The 18,160-nt window shown below is 40.6% G+C and overlaps 1 protein-coding gene across 2 annotated transcripts; it reads left to right on the forward strand.

Moving 5' to 3' along the window:
• The first annotated feature begins 77 nt into the window (after positions 1–77).
• Positions 78–17,224, forward strand: elapor1 (endosome-lysosome associated apoptosis and autophagy regulator 1). Of its 2 annotated transcripts, none has more exons than XM_088441128.1 (22): positions 78–184; positions 3,275–3,395; positions 3,484–3,664; positions 4,737–4,884; positions 6,051–6,131; positions 7,257–7,362; positions 7,626–7,775; positions 8,795–8,883; positions 9,010–9,190; positions 9,304–9,432; positions 9,654–9,744; positions 9,833–9,938; positions 10,018–10,164; positions 10,866–11,150; positions 11,652–11,828; positions 11,912–12,062; positions 12,354–12,447; positions 12,791–12,892; positions 13,492–13,618; positions 14,391–14,569; positions 16,408–16,573; positions 16,643–17,224. In XM_088441128.1, the coding sequence occupies exons 1-22, from the start codon at positions 113–115 to the stop codon at positions 16,727–16,729; spliced, it is 2,970 nt and encodes a 989-aa protein (XP_088297254.1). In that variant the 5' UTR covers positions 78–112; the 3' UTR covers positions 16,730–17,224. The 2 variants fall into 2 exon arrangements, with proteins under 2 accessions (XP_088297254.1, XP_088297262.1); XM_088441136.1 differs by having other exon boundaries at positions 10,018–10,155.
• The last annotated feature ends 936 nt before the right edge of the window (positions 17,225–18,160 follow it).

Raw genomic sequence — 18,160 nt, forward strand, 5'->3', positions numbered from 1 at the left:
TTTGACGAGACTTGAGGGCTTTTTTTTTTTTCTTACGTGGGAGGAGGGGCTGTCATAGCTCCTCCCCCCCATCACCTGCGACTCATCACTCGGACCCTGACAGCAAGCGGCCATGCAGCTCCATCGCCTGCTTCTCTGCTTGGTTTTTGCTCACACATCCGCGGATTTGCCCATATGCAAAGAGGTAAGCGGTTGTACTTTTGTTTTCGAAATTTAGGCGACCTTTTTTCCATTCACATAATCGTATCATCGTGCTGGGTGATTGTCAAACAATGTGTTCAAAAGTTGAAATTATAAATACAGTTTACTTTTATGCATGTAAATGGGGGTTAATCAAAAGTAACCAATTTTCTCAGGTGACGTTACAGTTAAGACCTGCTTATGATTTAATGTGGCACAGGACGGTCGAAATTGAAAGCGCGTGTTTTTGTGTGGGAAATTAACATATGTTTCCATCATCGTATCTGACGGTGCTTGCGCAGATGTTTATTTTAAAAACTAATTTGCGCTTACAACCTTAATTTTAGCAACTTTTGTCACTGCTTGTTAAAAGAAAAACATTTTTAAACTGATGCGTTAACAAGTGATTTTGACTTCCAAGAGGCCTACCAATGATGGAGGTTGACACGAATGGTAGCCGGTGTGCTCAATTTTATGAATATATATGCATTGCGTTGTTTGTTGATGCTTTTTAATGTCGTGACTGGAAACCTTTTCAAAGTAAAAGCAAATTTATTGGAACATGTAGTTCTAAATTCGCAGGTTTGAGTCTTTCTTTTTCTTCCTTATCCAAAAGTACTTTGCGTTAGTTAGGGGGTACTTGGCGGGAAAAAATATTGTTGATGTTTTTTAATGCCATGACTTGAAAACTAACGTTTACTTTTCAAATTAAAAGCAAATTAATTGTAAAATGAAGCCACCTGTTATTAAATTGTATACAATGTCTCCTTGGTAATGTGTCGTATGCCTTTGTTTTGGAAAGTTTTATAGTCTTTGGCACATAGTCATTGGTAACACACTTTGTTGGCAGACAAGCTAGCTCAAAACCAGAACATGAAGAAAGCCTTCTACTGTCCAAAAAAATATTTGGAATTATTCAGAGGCAACAGGTGTGCCCCCTCCCATTTAAATTGGTTAATTTTCTACATACATTGCACTTGTTGACGCTATAGTCTCTGAAAAATGACTTTTTTGCTGAAAAAAAGAACACAATCATCAAGCTATATACAGTAACAGGTACAATGTTTTGTATGGAACTTTTTGGCTTTCAGTAGGACTTCGGATATTGCCTGTTAAAAGCAATATGGACCTTTTCCTTGTCACAAGGGAACTTCATTTATTAAGACGTCTGTTACTTTTGCTACTTTGTAAGCTCAAGTGATCGAAACAATTCCAAGAGAATCCGGTCCGTTTTCGAGATAAAAGGTTTCTTTACTGGGCCGCAGACCGGTGGTTGCGGACCCCTGCTTTATAGGCATAGGATGCCCAAAAAAGCAGCTCTTCAAAAGTTTCCCAAGTTTTGTTTTGTTTTTTTTTTGATAATCTCAGGTGACCTTTTAAAGCGTCTGGCACGTGTCCAACGGGATGCATTTTAACATCCGAACGGCGGCGCGAGGGCCATCTGCTACCCGGGCAGCCAAGGCTTAATGGAAAACTCAAGGTCCTGCCCACTCCTGTTGATGCTGTGTTTCTGTTAACTATTAATCCTGCAAGGCTCAGTCCTCTTCATGAGCTTCGGCTCAGTACACCAACAACAAGATAACAGTCAGCTTCTGTCCTAAATGACATGCAGGTGCTACGCTGTTCCTCACTCACCTGCTAAGTACACTTAAGGCCCCGCAGACAAATGGAGACAGGCGGACGGAGCACCGAAGGAAAGGAACAGTGTGCATCGCGTGCGCAACAAGAACGATTAAAACAACATTTGGAATGAGCTCCTTGGCAAATATTAGCCTTATCTTTTGTTTGGAAAGGAGGCCGGTTCTCAAATTGAAAACCTGTTTGTTACTTCTGACTTGCGCTGTGAAAGGGATTCCACTCAGTGTCGTCTCCTCAGCGGGATTTCAAGTCACTGATCGTGTTTTTGGAATATAGTTGCTCAAGGGCTCGGATAAAGGGCAAATTTGTCAACGCTAAGATAGATTTTCTCTGCTCGCATTCGTGTAAACTAAAAAAAGCAGCGGAGGTTTAAGAAACGGTTTAAATATTTTACCGATACGTTGTGGGTCAAACTGACCCATTTGCAAATTGAGATTTATATACATTTTATTGTTACGATACCTTTTGATTTTTTTCCAAATCGTGCAACTTTCTTTATAAGTAAAACCTGGGTCTGAATGACCCGGGAATATCATTGCTCTTTCTCTCTCCCAGGATGTTTTCAATAATCCAGAGAAATGAATGTAACGCAAGTGTATAAAGTAAGTTTTGCATTTGTTACTTTGTGAGAGGGTTTCCATGCAAATAATTGAGTTTTTCACACTTTTGGATAAAACACAACGCCGGGTAATACAGACCCAGAGACGTTATTGCTTTTCTTGAGAAATTAATACTAATCAAGACAACATAATAAAATAATGATTTTGGATTAGACATGTTTGGGTGATTGAATAGGCCCCTGGGTCAAATTGACCCAGGGACGTTATTGCTACTTCTAGCAAACAAACATAACTGGAGAGTTAATGGTGTATACAAGAGCTCAGACACCTTATTCACCATTTGTTTTGACAAACACGGAGGTCTGTCGAATGAAATCAAGTTCTCCAAGTATAAAAACAAATAGTCATCCAACAAATGAAATATCGAAACAATAAATAGTAACTGCACTGCAATTGGCACTGCAGCCAATTGGAGTGCTTCCAGTTTTGTTGTGTACTTTCTGTACAATGCTAATTATTCTATTCTAATGTCATTCTAGTCAATATACTTCCCAGGGGGCGGCCATTTTCTCAGTGGCAGTCACCTGAAAATTTCATCTCATTTGCTCAGGTGTCAACCAATCATAGCTCACCAGTTTTCTGAGTCACTAAATGAGACGACATTTGCAAGCTGAACTCTGACTGATCGTTCCCCGAGCTCTGAGCAACTGCGATGTCATTTTCAGTCGGCGGCAAGGGGCAAAATGGTCGCCCCCTGAGTCGGCGAAATCATGGGGGATTTTGCTGCTTGCTTCATATTCCATAAATGCAATATTAATCTGAATGCCATGATTTCCCCTTGAAATAATGTGAACGGTCCACCTGTTGTTGTTTTTTTTTTTTTTTTCCGCCCGCAGTCGGATTATCACTTTGAGTACACCGAGTGCGACGTGCTGGGCTCCCGTTGGAGGGTGGCCATTCCCAATAAGGCCCAAACCTGCTCCGGCCTCCCAGATCCAGTCAAAGGCACCCAGTGCAGTGAGTGTCCCGCTCTGATGTTCTGTCCGAAAACAAACGTCCAACATACAAATACGCGCCGAAGGTTGATTTTCATTTCCTTTGGTAGCTTTCTCCTGCAATGAGGGCGAGTTCCTGGACATGCGGACTCAGCTGTGTCAGAAGTGCGCGGCCGGGACACATTCTTTGGGCTCCGGCGTGGCCTTCGACGAGTGGGACCGTTTACCCGCCGGCTTTGTCACGATGGGTATAAACACCAACGGCTGGGACGTTGACACGGATTGCTCAAAGTTAGTACGGCGCATCGGTGGTATTTACGTCGAGGTGTGAATGCTTTGAAAAAGTCAAGGATTGAAATAACCGTTAAAGTCTGTCGCCGGTGGGTGGGGGGGGGGGGGGGGGGGGGGGGCTTGTCTTTTTTTTTTGGACGGGACTTCTACACAGAACACAAGATGATTGGCTGCCTCCACAGTTGATTTAATGAGCTTCCTCTGATGTCCATGAGGCCAGTTGCTGTATTTGCTTTTCTCTTTCTGGATGAGCTGAGAGGGGAGGGGTGAGCAGTTACACACAGAGGAGGAAGAGGACTGGCGGCTGTCTTTTTCCTCTGTTTTTTAACAGAATATCCTCCAGAAGCCCAGCCAATTCAGTTGTGTCCACTGTAGTGGACATTTGCTTTTGGGCTACAGTAGAACTCTACAACAAATACATGTTTGCAGCCAGTAATTTTTCACAACAGGGGACTTTTCACTGTAGCAAATCTATGTCTCGGATGTAAACATAAAAAACGCGTTGTGCAGTCTACAATGTGATTGAAGTTAAAAACAAAACCATCCAACATTAAAAAAAGAAAGCAAAAAATTACCAAATCTACAATAAGCATTGATCTTCATACATCAATTTCTCGCAGAATGTCTTTCACTTTGCTTCATCCATCTTTCATCTTTGTTACTTTTATCCTTTCTTCACGTGTTAAGCTTGGTTCAAGCTTGAGCTCCGCACGTCTAAATGATGTCATTTCAGCAACCACGTTCGTGCACACCAGATTTTCCGCAGCGGAAATTCCGGAATTTCTTTACGAGCAGAAAATATGGCGGCCGAACTGTCGCTTATGGAAGATCGCCGGTACAAACACCTTTATGATTGGCCTGAAAAGGACTACCGTGACCTAAATACCATAAACAACTTCCGATGAGCACCACGCTGAGCTTCAAAAAGTTCACTTTTTTAGGATACAATTTTCATTATTCCACATTTTCCATGCTAAAATTCCCACATAAATGTCAATTTATTTATTTTTAAATGGTTTCATGCTCTGAGTTTTTAAAGCCAACTCATCCTTGCATCCCCTTTTTTGTCAAGCTCCACTTGGACTCCGATGGGTGACTACGTGGCCTCAAACACAGACGAGTGCACGGCCACGCTCTCGTATTCTGTGGACCTGAAGAAACCAGGAAGAGTCTCCTTTGACTATTCCTATTCCGATAGCAGCATCTTCTTTGAGTTCTATGTAAGTGGATGGAGCGAGCGGATTCATTTGTGAAATATATTCATTTTGTCTTGACCTAATTCAACAGTTTACAGCGTTAGCTTTGCTTTTGTGCATATAACTTATATGCAGGAGAGAAGAGATGGCTTAGACTCCTGGTTCTAAACTTTATTTTCACGTAAAACCACTTTTTGATGTTTACTCATGTCTAATTTAATAAACTTACGGCACAATTTTGCCAAAATGTTTATTCATGTTCCAATTAATTTGCTCTTAATTTGAAATTTCAAAAAACGATTCCCGTCAAGGCATTTAAAAGCATCAAAGTCATTTGTTTATATCTAAAAGGCCAAAATCAAATGAATAAAATATACCTTGAAATAATTTAAATATAATGTAATTAACTAATTGTTTAATTAAATGTTTCATTAAATGTGTCATCAATTGAAGTTCTAATCTATACCCTGCTCTTCAAGCCAAGACAGTGCAGGGTCACTAATGTGGAGTACTTCTTGGGTCACTCTTGGGTCAATGTCATGATGGGAAAGAGCAGAAATAATTCTGACAACTTCAATACATTTCTCCACTTTATGTTGTATAAAATCGTTTCCTGCAGGCCAAGCTGCCACATACTCAGCGAGGTCTAAAATATCTCTACATAAATGTCTTGAAAGCTCATGAAGGTCCTCCGTCATCGTCACCGCCATGTTTCCAACCACTTCAGGCCAAAGCAATGGATCGGACAAGATTTGAGCATAGCAGGCTTTGGCCCCGCCTACTATTGTAACTTTGACGAGCGAATTTGACATACGCAATAAATTCATGAAACACCCCAACAATGCACCATGAAATAATTAGAGAATTTTTTTTTCCACACATAATCTTTGGTAATTGAATATAATGAAACATTGATTTATTTAATTCCAAATTCAATTCATTAATGAAAAATTCATGTAATTAATTGATTTCTTTTAAATTAATGAAACATTTATTTAAATATTTAATGCAACATTTATTTATTTATTTCATGAAACATTTATTTAATTTGGGCACTCTCGGTCTTCCATACCGAAACCTGGGCAAAAACTCTTGAAGTGCCTTCACGTGTCTCCAGGGGCACTGGTGAACCGCTGCCTTGGATGAGTTTCATGCAATGGGCTCTTGAACACTGTTTCTCCCCTTTCCAGGTCCAGAACGACAAGTGTCAGTCCACTGACTCGACCAGCCGCTGGATGAAAATCTCTGAGAGCGACTGGAGACATCATGAGGTTCGGACCCTTTGCCCTCCTTGGTCCACAAACGTTTATCTAGAAGCCTATTCATTTGTGTCCACTGTTTGGTCTATTTCATCTCAGCATCCCACCCAAACACGTGAGGCGTCATTAATGAGTACACTAGGATTCAAATGAGTCAAAAGCTAGATGCAGATAATTAGGCTGGGTCTCAGAAGTTTATTTGAAGCATGTGTCCTTTTGAAGGTCATTGTGTCAATTTGAGCCAAGGATGGGCAACTTAAATAGTGTCGAGAAGGGGTCTCTAATGTTTTCTTGGCATTTGAGATTAACTGCCTGTTCTTTGTTTTGGACAAAAAAAGGATTTTTTTGGGTGGGGTCAGGGGGCGTTTGAGATGGGACGGGAGTGAGATAGAATGTCCCGTTCCATGCAAGGTCAAAAAGGAGAAAAATCATAATGCGTCTCTATTATTGTTCCGTGGGCCAGGCAGAAAGGGTCAGAATTTTAAATGTGTTATGAGGGAGCTGTGCACTTCTCAGCCAGATGTATGCCAAACATGCTATTCTAATTATAAATTTGAGCAAAATATATGCTATTAGTATTTATTTACTATTTGTATGTTTTATTATTCTCATTACTTTTCTTGATGCATTTATAAAAGTTTCACTACTCTCACTATTCTTCACTATTCACTATTCTTTATAAAAGTTTCACTATTCCAACAAACAGTATCCTGGCAACCACACATACTGTCATTTTGTACCCTCTTAAATAAAATGGCCATTTTAAGATACATAATTTATATGCCATAAGACTGGGTGTAAGTGCAACTAAGCCATGTCTGCCATCTAGTGATGAGTGATGGTATTACATATTAAAAATACAGTTGGCCTCTACATACTTACTGAGTCATGGAATTCTTTACATTTGTAAAAATACTATGGATAGTTTACATTTTTTGGTAGGTGTTTCCATTCCACTTTTTGTCAAAAAATAACATGAATCATAACATCTTTTGAATATATATGTTTTTAAAATGTGAAATGAATATGTACAAATTGGACCAGAGTGGTTTAGGGGCTGCATGTGTCTCATTGAACACAAGTTGCACATCCCTGATGGAAAGGAGTCTAATTTGATGATTTGACTCAATGCTGCAGGTCCAGCTGAACAAAGGCAACAATGTTCTGTTCTGGAGAACCACCTCCTACACCTTTCAGGGCCGGGCCGACAAAGCCGTGCTGTTGCGAAACATCGCCATCTCCGGTATGCCCCTCAAGTCAGAGGTCAATTTAAGCCCAGAAAAAAGTGATCAATCATTTGATTATGACTCAAATCTGGTGGAAGAATATTTACATTTTCTGCGTGGTATTTTGCATTGCTGGCATAAATAGATGAACAAAGATATTTCTTTGCGATCATTTCAAGTCATTTGAAACAAAACTGGATTGCGACATACCCGATGATCTACCACACCGTACAGTATGTGCGAGTATGGTAATGCGTGACAATTTTACGTGTATCCACAGGCGTGGCCTACACGTCGGAGTGTTTCCACTGCAAGGCCGGCACTCACAGTGCCCAGCCGGGATCGGCCCGCTGCGCCCCCTGCCCCGCTGATACCTTCTCCAATAAGGGGGCCACCGTTTGCCAGCAGTGCGAGCCTGATAAATATGCAGGTACACTCCAAGATGTCAACTTGCTTTATAGAACAGCGCTCCTCAAGTATTAGGACAGTGGTTCTCAAATGGGGGTACCAGTACCCCTGGTGGTACTTGACGGAACTTCAGAGGGTAATCAAGATTTTGAAGAAAAACAAACAGACATGCAAACATCATTTAAAAATCATTATTGAATTAATGAATTGTTTCAGAAAAATACGAGTTCAAAAAGCAAATGCTATGTTCAGTAGGTTATTCAATTTCATGATTGTAAAAAGTCAGATACTCCCCCATACTAGTTACCTGTCAAGTTAGTGATCGTGTATAAGGCGCACCGGATTATAAGGCGCATGGGATCAAAGCTACAGTGGTGACTGGGGCTGCATTTGCATTCTGTTATGTATCCATTAGATGGAGCTGCGCTCAAGGGAATGTACATGATATGATCGATATATGAGGCGCACTGGATTATAACATTTTTTTTTTCATTTAAGGCTTTTCGGTGCACGTTTATTGTGCGGAAAATACGGTACTTGCAAAATTCTTCAAAGGAACATTTGGACGTGTACAATAAATGCTCATGATGTCAAATGAACGAATCCCAAGTTTGAGGCGCCTAGTTTAAGTGTTTTCAAAGTTTTGTGATTCAGGAATAGCACACAAAACGTTTGAAATTTGGAGGCCCTCATTTTTTATCTTGGGTTAGTTACGGATGTCTATGTCTACGTATTTCGATCCAGTCTATTAGAATGTGCACCCAAAGTATCATAGGGGTTTTCCTTTGAGAGACATTAACTCTTTAAAGTGGATTTTGTTGCATATTTGTGTGAGTGTCGCACTGGACTCTGTGGAAGTATGTTGGGTGCCTGCCTTTTTATCAATTCAAGTTACAGTTCATGGACCCTCATAAGAGCCGTTTGAGAAGTTGCTTTATGGATGCTCAGCCTAAAATCACAATATGCTTCTCATTCTGTTTGGAAAATTGTAAATTGCACTAGCTGTGTGGCTATCATTCATGTGAGCTTGCATTTTTGCAGAGGTTTCATCAGGAAGCTGCAAAGTGAGACCGCCATGCGCAATCACAGACTACTTCTACACCCACATGCCCTGTGATGCTCAGGGAAAGGTATGCTCTTCATTTACAAACAGGAGCACACTTGGAAACTTTTGGAAGACACTGGATTATCATTAGCATTGTTAGGTTGAAAAACAGTTCTTGATTGATTCGTATGCTGTACGTCGTGTGGCTCAGACACAGCTGATGTACAAATGGATCGAGCCAAAAATCTGTAGCGAGACCGCCAAGGGGTCCGTCAAGCTGCCCGCCTCAGGAGAGAAGCAAACGTGTCCGCCGTGCAACCCGGGTTTTTTCATGAGCAACACCTCCAACACCTGCCAAGCCTGCGCTGATAATTTCTACTCAAATGGAACAGGTATATATATATATATATATATATATATATATGTATGTGTGTGTGTGTGTGTGTGTGTGTGTGTATATTTGGTGTTACATCTTGGCTTTAAGTAATCTTTTGTTGATTAACAGTCTGTGAAAAGTGCCCAGTTGGCACAGAAGCGGTGGTTGGCTTGGAGTACAAATGGTGGAACACTTTGCCGAGCAACATGAAGAGTTATGTCCTTTGGACGGAATTGGATGACTCTGTGCCCCGCACTGGTGAGTGAATGCATCAAAACATATATGAAAAAATAACCCTGATAAGACATTTCTTCATATTGTACGTTGATGGGTGAAACAAGTCAGATTTAACATCATGATTTCTCATACAAGGTTAAGCAGAAGTGATCAAACAGTATAATTTCTGATGCCATATCAATATCTAAACTGGACTGGGCGCTAGCTCAGATATTTTTCGGTGTCCTTTGACTTCGCGACAGCATGGGAGGTAGCCGGAGAATATGTGTACACCACCCCCGGTGATCGAGACACGGACTACCTCGTTCTCGCGCTCACCGTCCCGGGATACAGGTGAACTCTTTTTGGGGATGGCCTTGTAGCCGATACCCATCAATGTTGTCGTTGTCGGTTCATGCAAAACGGCGCCTCATCTGCGCAGGCTGCCATTGTCTCTAGCAAAAGACAGCAAGCAGAGCGAACTGTCCCGCATCAGCTTCGTCTTTGAAACCTCGTGTTCGGCAGACTGCACTTTGCTTTTCCTGGCGGTAGGGGGCATGAACACATTTTAGACCGTTCCATTATTTAAAAAAAAATGAACACGGTGACATAATGGTTTCTCGACAGGGTTTCACTCAGTGGAACAACGAAGCGGTGGAGCAGTGGAAGGGCAGCCACAGAAAGCAGTCCTACTCCTACCTGATTCCGAGCAATGGCACCGTCAGCTTCACCTGGACTTTCCAGCGAACAGACAACTCCACAGCGGTCAGAAATGTATTCTTCAATTTCTTGACCTTATATAGCAATGATTAAGAAACAAAGAAAAAATAAGATAGGGTTTTAGCCTGTCGTTCTTTTTTACACGGAACACCTTTTAATAAAACTACATTTGCTATGGCATGGTTCGGCGTGTTTTCTTTAGCAATTTTAACATGTGTAACATACAAACAATGTTTTGCAAATGAATCTAAAACAAGTAGCAGTAAGTCGCTTCATGTTCCAATTCATTTGCTCTCAATTTGAAAAGAAAAATATATTGTTCCTCTCACAGCATTAAAAACCAAATCAGTCAATGAATTTTTTTCATATTTGATACCTCTTAAAATCTCACATACACCTTGAAGTCCCTTTCCATAAACCCTTTTGACAACTGCTGATCGAGACAGTATTATATGATTCATTTTTTTTCTTTTTGGGTGGAGGAACAAATAAAATATAACAATTTATGTATTTTTGTTTGTATTACAGTGGTCCACAGTTTCAAAATTTACATTTGCTTGTATACTTTGTGTGTGTGTATATATATATATATATATATATATATATATATATAATATATATATATATATAGACAGATAGATATGAAATATATATTTATATAAAATATATTTTTTTGTGTGTAAAGAAAGGGTGTCCACACTGCTTCAGAATGAATAATGAGATACACTGATATATATACTCTGCTTTTCTGTCAGGAGAAGAGGTACAGCGCAGATGTGGCCAAGATCTTCTCTATTCACATCACCAACGTTCTGGGGGGCGTTGCCTCCCAATGTCGCCAGTGCGCCCTCACTTCTCGTCCCGGCGATGACTCCGCCTGCGTGCCTTGCCCGCCGGGTCATCGTTTGGTTAGCGAGAAGGTCCCCGAGGGAGCCAAGGGATCGTGCCAGCTTTGCCCACCAAACTCCATCGTTGCAGCTGACTGGCCTGCTGGAGAACCGACCTGCGTTGAGTGCGGCCCAAACACGAGGAATAATCAGGTTCCGTATTTTATTTGATTTGTTTTAAATCTAATCTATGTAATAATTTATCTAATATCCATGTAATCTGTACCTATAATGGATTGATTGCCATCAAGGTTAAAATAGGCGTTGTTTATTTATTAGTATGAGTTTTTATTTAATTTTGACTTTTTTTTTCATGTACTGTAGTTAGTTTTATTTTTGACTTCTATTAGTTTTAGGATTAGCTTTAATTTTCTTTTTTGTTAGTGGAGTGTTTTTTGAAAACAGTCTTTCAGTTTTACTGTATTGCTAGACAGTAATACTGAAATAGATATAATTGAAGTCAACCCAAGAAGCTTACGGAATTAATTGCCAAAAATGAAAACAAATGACATTTATACTATAAACATTGTTCCACTTACTAGGGCTGTACTCCTCATACTTCTATTACTCATAGTACATGAACAGTGAGCAGGTAGCACCTCCTGTGTATATCTGTATAAATACCTTCCATCTTTTTTTGACCTGTGTTCCCAGGCCTACACAGCGTGCTTCAGTGATTGCACAGCCAAAGTGAGGACAGCAGACGGTGCATTGTTGCACTACGACTTCTCTCCTCTTTCCAATGTCACCTCCTTCCAAAGTGGCCCGCGCTTCACCAGCAAAGGCCTGCGCTACTTCCATCACTTCAACGTGGCTCTGTGTGGCAAAGAGGTGTCAAGACACACTGCGGGGTCTCCCAGTGCCCTGCGGGCCTCTCCGTATGTATTCTGCTTCACCGGGTCTCGGTTCCGCAGGACCACGTGCCGGCGACCTGCGTGGATAACGTGACGGAGCACGGCCGAGCGGTCCGAGGTCACCTGTGCCAGTCCCTCGTGGTTCCCTCAGATATCAGGAGCCAGAACATGGTGGCGTCACAACCCTTCGTTATTGGCGATGCTCTCATTGGTACGTGGTCTTGTGACAATGCAAATCCAGAATTGCTGTTCGCCTTTTTAACCATCGAATTCTAAATCCCGTCGTGATCATTATTTTGGCCATAATCGTGCAGCCCTAACATGAAGTAAATATGTAGCGGAGGAAACATACATGTGGCAAATATTTTCCAATTTTTAACAACCCAGACTACACTTAGCTCCTCCCGAACATCCAATAGTAGACCATATTTTCATTTGGTGACGTTCGTTATCAACTTTGACAATAAGCATTGTTGATGTTTTACAATGCTCTTTTTTGAAGGTGTAAGTACTGACACGTTCCTGGCTAATATCTCCTCTCCGCTGTGGCTCTTCCCCACCACATCTGACCTACCGGATGTCATATTCTATTACAAGTAAGTCATGTCAGCCCCTTTCAATTAAAACATGTCAAATTTTAAAATGCAAGATTCTGACATTTGTATGTGTTTGCAGCTGGACGTGCGGGATTTTGTGTACAACATTTTTTGTGGGCATTAATACATTTAACCTACATATGTATGGATAGAACCAATGCCATTCATCAGTTTGAGTGGTTGAAGGAAAATAAATATTAACAAATAACTTTAATTATGACACTTTAAAAGCATTTACATAATTAGGAAAAAAATGCAACGTGTCTAGTTTGCAAACTGTGTGCGCAAGGTTTATTGGTCATACTTAAAAATTGATACTAAGTGACTTTCACCTGCTTTTCAGATCAGCTGAGACAACGCAAGCTTGTAAAACAGGCCGCACGGCCACCGTCAGGCTGAGATGCAACCCGGCCATCAGCGCCGTGGACCGCGTCACACTGCCCAGGTATCGTTCGCTGTGGCCAAACTTTCACCTCCACTCAGACAGTGTTTGATTTGATGTAGGGCGTTATGTGGGGAAAAAATAAGAGCTGCTACTCCTCTCATTTGACTGTTGCCAGGTAAAATTGAGCAGTGGATAATAGCTGATCATAATGTTGATTAATAAACACATCTATGAAAGATAATAAGTACTAATATTACTAATGTGCTATTTATTAAATAAATACAATTCTGACTGCAGTTGAAATGTCCGAATGTATTTAAATGCACATCATGTCCACGATAATGACTGCATTTCTAGCTGACTATATTTTGTGAACTTTCTGTCAAGGATGAATGATCTCTACGAGCTACTTTAAAGTTCTTTGTTTGTCTGGGAAGGGATAGGTTTAGTCCGGTTTCTGCAGAAACTGAATAAAATACGTCTTTCTCTTTTCATCCAAAAAAGTGCCTTGAGTACCAAGTTGTCGTTGTGTAGTCGCCCTATGCCACAGTAGTGTGTTCCTTTGGGTTTTGTTGTTGTTGTTTATTAAAGGAGCACATGCAAGTTATGTACCCGTATTTTATTCAATTCCTGTGGGATGTTTTTTTTTTACTCCACAGTAACTGCTCAGAGGGAACGTGTGATGGCTGCACTTTCCACTTTCTCTGGGAGAGTCAGCATGCATGTCCTCTGTGCACCAAACACAATTACAGGGAGATTGTCAGCGCTTGTGAGAAAGGAATACAGGTAAGCATGGACACAATGACAAAGACTTTTTCCATTTTTCAGGAATATAAATCACTATGCAGATAACCACGAGTTTTATCCAGCGTGCGGAATAGCAGTGGATTAGCCACGTCTCCCAAAAAGTGAACTGCTTCCAAAACTTGACGTAAATACTTTAAAGGCCATTGATTGGTCAGAGACAGATGCGAATGTAATCGCAAAGCAACTAGGGAAAACAACCATCATCAGATCATCAGATGATCAGATCCTCAACCAGCTCTGCAGGAACTTTATAATGATTCTGATCATTTGAATCAGGTGTGTTGCAAAGAGAGATTTGGAAAACATGCAGGACACAGGCCCTTGAGAACTGGAGTTTGTTTTTTTGGGCCTTAAAGGGTTAACGACAAAGACAAGAAAAAGAATAAAACGGCTCTCGCTTCTACAACCTTCTTCAACGGGCTTGAAGTCAATATCGCCTTGAAGTTGATGCAATACTCAAAAAAAATTCACAAAAAAGCACCCGGTCCAATAATCCTTCCGCACCTCGGATAAAAACGGTCACGTAAAACAACAAAAATGCTAGATCAGGTCGCCCTGGAGTTGCCCGGCCGTTCGGAAGCGGTCGCAATATTCCCAATTGCCACCTTGCGCACATGGTTACTCAATTTTTCCCGCTAATTAGGAGAAATGCATTCCAAAATGGATGAAGGCAACCTTGATATTAAGTTCAAACACAGGTAGTCGGACAAACTCTTGTGCTTGTAATATTTTTTGTGTTTTCATTCTTTAGAGGACGACATACGTCTGGCAGCAGCCGTTGCGGTGTCACGGGGGAGAGGTCCTCCCAGCCCAGACGGTCAGCGCGTGTGTGACTCTGGATTTTTGGCTCAAGTTCGGGGTTTCCACGGGAACAGTCGCCGCTGCTCTGCTGGTTGCCCTCATTTGTTACTTCTGGAAAAAGACACGCAAGTGAGATGAAATGTTTCGACTCAAATCTCTTATTTGTGGACTATTTGGCACCCAAGGCACAACCAGTATGAGAACTCAACTCTTATGTAGTTACAAGTACCGATACCAAGTGGCGATATGACAAGCACTTTTGATACATAAAATTTCCTCCCGAAAATCGACGACAGATCATTTTTAAGAAATACTCAATTTCCCGCTTTTCTTCAAATTTCGTGAAATTAATGACACTTTTCTATTTTTCTCATTTGTAATTTCTTGTGCTGTCAAAGTGAAATGTGGAGATTACATGTTGAGATTACATCTTGACAAAAATTAACACAGTTAACTGAATTCTAATGACCATCATTTTTTTTCAGTCAGTCCATATAGTTTATAGTTGTTTAAATTAGAAGTAGTTTTTTGTAGTTTTTTTTTTTAAATCCACCAACCACCAGAGAGCAAACCCCCAGTAAGCAAAAGGAGAAAGAGGGAGGCACTATTGAACTATTGATTTTGAAATTGAAGTGCTATTTTACTCAATACTGAAGGAATCTAGAAAAAGCTTCTTGCCTTAAACTAGTTCCTAGCGTGTTTGTTTTTGTTGAAAGATCGCCCAAACCACAACATAGTGAAACAATTGATTTAATCCAGACAGAGTGGGAAAGTACACGAGGCCTCGGGCCAGTCCTGCCACGGGTCGGGGCAGAAAATGGCAACCCTTCACCTTCAACATTCAGTTCTTATACCCTTTTGGGGCAGTGTGGAATGCAAGTGTGCGTGTGTGTGTGTGTGTGTGTGTGTGTGTGTGTGTGTGTGCGTGTGTGTGCGTGCGTGTGTGCGTGCGTGCGTGGGGGTCTGTTTGCGTGGGGAAGGTGTCTTCAAAAGTCTGTTCTGCCAGCCTATCTTTGAAGCGGGAGGAATTCTGAGCACCATAAACTCTGACTGATATCTTCTCTTGAAGGCCACACCTAGCCTTTTGCTCCTGGCGGAATATTGTGTCGGGGGATGCCATCTGTTCCTTTTGGAGGTGCCGACTTGTCTTTATTCCTCCTGGGCCAAGACTAGATCTGATTTATACCGACATTACGTCGTCTCAATCTTTATTAGGATAACACAGTTCCATGTACACACTATTTTATTGATACATTGAATTTGAAAAATATGAATTTCCTTCACCACCTAGGGGCATTCTCCACTAGTAACCACAAATAGGTAAGTTACTGTTGTGTTGGTGCAGTATTCTAATGATCTGTGTCTGTTTCATGTTGAAATTATGTTGATGCTGCTTTTATTTCTAAACATGTAGGTATGTTGAAGGTATGTTGTTGCTGCTCTTACTTCTAAACATGCAGACATGTTCCATCTCTGTTGAAAGCTTGATGTTGCTGTAACCAGGCAGTTTGAAAAAAAAAATAAAAATGAAAACATTAAAACTTCCATGTACCATATTTCTGCGTAAGTATCCGATGTTACAACATGCGGCTTGTGTTCAGTGTGGCCTAAACATGACAAAAATAGATTTTTTCTTCTTAAATTTAATTCAGTGTGGTTTATAGTAAAAAAAAAAAAGTAATGACTTCCTGCGATAACGGAAATCTGCTAACTTTGCAGCCAAACTTTGCAGCCAGACAGACCAAGATAGACATTTTTGTAGGTTTTACTTCAAATAAATCGTCTCCTTGCAATGTTGAGCTCAAACCACGTATTAATTGTACATCTTTGGTGTACGTTTGCTGAAAAAAAAAGTTGAGCTATAGAGCGGCCAATCAGCTGCCTTGAAAAAAGGCCATGTATCTGCCCGATACTCGATCAGTACTTGCCCATTCTTAGTTCTTTGTGCCGCTTCTGTTTTCCTACAGATTGGAGTACAAGTACTCAAAGCTGATGATGAGCTCTGGGGGAAAAGAGTGCGAGCTGCCCACGGCCGACAGCTGCGCAATCATGGAAGGGGAGGATGCTGAGGACGACCTCATCCATATCACTCACAAGTCCTTCTTCACGAAAATGAAAGCGTACTCGCGCGAGGTCGGTCGATTGCCTCATGCATGGGTGTGGGGGACGTCTTTCTTGAAGCTTCTGTTTTGCTTTATTTAGAGGACATCCGACGGATTCGATTCAGTGCCTCTGAAGTCGTCATCTTGTCACCGGCGAAAAGAGGAGGGCGATTCTGATGAGGCGTGATGAGAAGGTGTGACCGAAGCTGTTTTGGTGAACGATTCTTGTTTGGTGCACGGAGGGAGAGTACGATTGCATATTAAGGCCGTATGTAACATATTCAATTTATACAAGACTAAATCCTTCCAAAAGAAATGTGTGGACACCTGGAATTGTTTTGCTGGTGAACAAGAGAACAGTTAATTGTTCACATGAAGTGGAGCAACACTAAAATGAAAGCATCACGAAAGGACTACTGAAGGAAAACAGAAAGAATAATTAATACAATACTATAATAATACAACGCCATTATACTTGTATTTGGAGTTGAGAAAGTTTGCTTTTTTCCCCTTTGTTACCATCTAACAACTTTTGTAAGAAACCTAGGTAATCTTATGTGATTTGACAATCTCATGTGTGAAATGGACTGTCTTTCGCTTTGATGGCAAATGTTGCTGTGTGGAAATTTTCATTTAAAACCTTATTGTGCCTTCTATTTTCACAATAAAATGGTGCTATCTATGTTATTGTCTATTTCATGAGTCATTTTGGAAGGGAGGACATTTGTTTTCTATTTGATCAAATTCCATTGAAATAGAAGTAGGATAGTAGCATCTCGAACAGTGGTTGTCAATCTTTTTTCAACAATAACCCCTGTGGGGTTTAATATGGTTTTTTTTTCTCCAAGTTTCATTTTCTGTGTGCGTGTTTTATATCAACTGCAATCAATATTTGAATCTCAATTTAAAAAAAAAAATCACATATGATGCCGAATTTTGGGGACATTTGGTAAGCCTCATGCTAAAATAGGTACAGCAATACCTCTACATACAAATGTCTTTTGTCACAAAACATTCAGTTTATGAAATGCCTCTTCGGAAAAAAAGTTTCTCTTGTTACAAGAGGGTACGAAAAGTAAAAATATTTTTACAGCCAAGTACCCCCTAACCATTGCAATACATTTTTTGGAAGGAAAAAGAAAAACAAAAAGCCTCCTAACAAAGTTCTGTTCCGCCTGTGTTTGATTTATTAGACTGTAGAACAATATTTATAGTGGTTTCTCTGGGCATAGTTTATTCAGCGACCCCCTTAAAGGGACAGTGTGTAAGATTTAGACCGTTTTTCATTAAAACGGAATCAATTAAATGATTGTAAATTTGAAAAACGTGCAAATCGATGTGTTCTAAATGATCAACAGTATGTTTTAAATATCATCATAGGTCTAGTTATCATTAAGTTATATTAATTGAGGGGTGGCACTTCTCTGCAGGCGGCCATGTTTGTTATAGCTACGGACAATGGTAAATGCAGCACCTGCAGCACCTCCTACTGTCCGTAATGAAAAACGGTCTAAATTTTACACACTATCCCTTTAAATAAGTTGTGTTACACTATCTGTTTTTGTGTCGTGAATGAGAATGCACATTCATTTAAAACTTAACAATAGAAAGACAGACA

The sequence above is a fragment of the Hippichthys cyanospilos genome, chromosome 2 (genome assembly GCF_059441005.1).
Source record: "Hippichthys cyanospilos isolate Australia breed blue-spotted pipefish chromosome 2, RoL_Hcya_1.0, whole genome shotgun sequence".
NCBI classification, from domain to species: domain Eukaryota; kingdom Metazoa; phylum Chordata; class Actinopteri; order Syngnathiformes; family Syngnathidae; genus Hippichthys; species Hippichthys cyanospilos.